We start from the raw sequence: 2,723 nt of genomic DNA on the forward strand, positions 1-2,723 counted from the left end.
CGGATCCCACCTTACCAGCGGACGCTCACCACTCAGGCGTTCCTTCGAAGGGCCCAAGCCTTCGCCTCTTACGACCATGCCGATCTTGACGTCGGGGGCCTGGTCACCACGGAGAATTGTAGAAAGGCCAAACTTATCCTTTCTCACCAATCCGTGGATGACTCCAACCTTTCCAAGGTCATCTGCCCTAACGTGAGGGCGCCAGTCGCGGAGAAGGCCTTCCGGGATGAGCTTATTGCTACGGCAGAGAAGAAGTACCAAGATTATCTCTACCGGAAGGCCCAGGAGAAGGCGTATTCTAGTGCCCAGGCTGCCTCTGGGAGAGGGCTTCGCGTGGGGAGCCCGGTGGTGCGGAGGAGCCAAGCCATCGGCGGGAAGTCCGAGGCAAAATTTTTTGACAAGATTCTTCAAGAAGAGATTGGAGGTCCTTCCGCCGGGGGACCCCTTCGTCTTGAAGGTTCTTCCGAGAACCAGACTTCCCGGCCTCAGCCTTCAGTCCCCGAACCAAACTCGGGCGCTCCCGGTGCTAGCACTTCTGGTGCTGGTGGTAAGTCTCCTTTGATAATTCAATATGTTCCTTCCGTTGATGAATATACCAGTCGTAGGCCCATAGGGTTCGACGAGCGTCTCCGTAGGTTTAAGATGCCGTCGACCCGGTGGGGGGATCATTTGAAGGAATTTTATTTTACAAACTTAGGAGATTACCTAGGTCGGTCCCGGATGGGCCCCGGCCCTCCGGAACCTATTCCCTTAGGTCCGTCGGCTTACATAGCGTCCAGCTGGTTTCGGCCCTCGGACAGTTATCTTGGAGATGATGCTGCCAGCATTAAAGTTCGGGACTTTGCTAGGGCCGAACTAGGGAGTCCGGGTAGGAGTAGTTTATTTGCTGCACCTTTTTGTAAGTAGTTTCTCACGGACTTTTAACACTTGCTTGTTTTATTGGAACAGGTACCTCCATGGATGCCATCCCCGGAACAAATTGGGGGTCCATACTCCGGTGGCTCCTCCGGCTTTCACCCCCTCTCCCCCGGCCCCTTCCTTGAAGGTTTCCTCCGGCGCTCCTCCCGAAACCATCGACTTGGTGGATGACGAGGAGGTGCTTCCGGGAGAAGGCCAGGGGAAAGGGTGGGACTTCTCGGAGGAAGGCGCCGAGGGTGCTGGAGACCCCCAAGCTCTTCCAGTGGTAGCAGAGGAGGACGAGGAGGAGTCTGAAGTGGCTCTGATCCGCAAGCGTAAGGGCAAGATGATCGCCCAAGACGAGCCGAAGAGGCCTCGGAGGGCCGACACTCCCGCTCATGGCCTAGACGGCGGGGTGTCTCCGATGGAGGAAAATCCTGCTCCTCCTCGCATTGAGCTTACCCCGATTCCGGGGGATGAGGCAAGGCAGGAGCTTCGCATAGCCAAACACAACTACGCTATGGACGAGTACTCCCGGGGATATGCCGATGTGGAGGCCCTTAGGAGGATTCTGCGAGCGGAGGTTGAGGCGAGCATTAACCATCCGGACTATCATGATCCGTGGAACCTCAACCTGGATCCTTTGGCAGACTGGTTCCGTCCCCTCCTAGGGCCCACCCTGGCTCCCTTCGCCGCGGAAATGACCGGTGAGTTCGCCTCTCAGCTTACACGCTGTGCGCCCAAGCGGTTTGCCACTTGCGCTTCCCTGAACTCCATCTTCCAAGTCCAGGACCTCAGCCATTCCCTCACAGTGGTAAGTACTTTGCAACTTCTTGCGTTTCCTTTTTGGTGTTTGTATTTTGTTTTCTTCCTTTGAGAAATTTTTCCTTACATCCCGTTATGGTTCAGCTTGCAGCTGAGGCTGGTCGCCTCTCCAAGAACATCATAAGCCATGGCTTCGCTCTGTCCGATTTTGGGGACATGAACGACGTCAAGAAGGTCCTCCAAGACCTTACTGCGGAGAGGCAGATCTACCAGGAGGCCGCCGAGCGCCAGGAAGCAGCGGCCAAGGCTAAGGAAGAGAGGGCCAAGGCCAGGGAGGAGGAGGCCATCCGGAGGGAGGCTCAGGCGGAGGACATGATCCAGGCCGAGGCCCAGCGGAGAGGCAGGATGGAGGCCCATCATCAGGAGGAGCTAAGGGCTCAAACCGAGGCTGCCGAGAAGGCTAGGCGGGACCTTCGGGAGGCCAGGGAGGCTTTGGACGAAATGGCCGTCAAGGTGAGGTCTCTAGAGGAGACTCACCAGTCGGATATTGAATCCAAGGCCGCTCTGGCTGCGGAGTTGAAGGAGCTTCGGGACTATAAAGATCAGTCTATTAGGAAGGCCAAGAGGGCCGAGCTCCTTTCTCCCGTCTCCTGTGCCCGGTGCCCGAAGCGCTTTGATGATGGTGTCTACATGGCTTGGGCCACCAACGATCAGAGTATCAAGCTTTCCTTCTATCCCAAACCCGAGGACATGATTGCCAAATTTCGGGAGAAGAAGAAGAGACTTGATGCTGAGCTTGAGGCACGGATCGGACCTCGTCTTCCGCCGCGGGCTGACTGAGCTGCCATATTACTGACCCAGATTGTACCCGTTCTTTTCATAACTCTTTTTTTTTTTCTTTGTACATACTTGCTGCTGCCTTAGAACAATTTACTTACAGGCGGCAGCTTTTATTTGAAGGGGAGACAATTTAAGGCCTGTCCCCGGGCCATTTATATGTGTATGACCTAACCTTCGGGCTAGGATATTTTATTTTTTTTTATTTATATATATGTGCGATC

General features: G+C 55.2%; 1 protein-coding gene across 1 annotated transcript; it reads left to right on the plus strand.

Annotated features, from left to right (window-relative positions):
• Positions 1-1,131: 1,131 nt before the first annotated feature.
• LOC133037962 (uncharacterized) lies at positions 1,132-2,502 on the plus strand. Its single transcript, XM_061115799.1, has 2 exons — positions 1,132-1,711; positions 1,807-2,502. Exons 1-2 carry the CDS (start codon positions 1,244-1,246, stop codon positions 2,500-2,502), a joined length of 1,164 nt encoding a protein of 387 aa, XP_060971782.1. The 5' UTR covers positions 1,132-1,243.
• Positions 2,503-2,723: the final 221 nt, after the last annotated feature.

Source organism: Cannabis sativa, chromosome 5 (genome assembly GCF_029168945.1).
Source record: "Cannabis sativa cultivar Pink pepper isolate KNU-18-1 chromosome 5, ASM2916894v1, whole genome shotgun sequence".
Classification (NCBI taxonomy): domain Eukaryota; kingdom Viridiplantae; phylum Streptophyta; class Magnoliopsida; order Rosales; family Cannabaceae; genus Cannabis; species Cannabis sativa.

Coding starts and splice junctions, on each gene's coding strand:
- LOC133037962 (XM_061115799.1), top strand. CDS start 1,244: ATGATCGCCCAAGACGAGCCGAAGAGGCCTCGGAGGGCCGACACTCCC. Junction 1,712..1,806: donor TCAGCCATTCCCTCACAGTG/GTAAGTACTTTG, acceptor GTTATGGTTCAG/CTTGCAGCTGAGGCTGGTCG.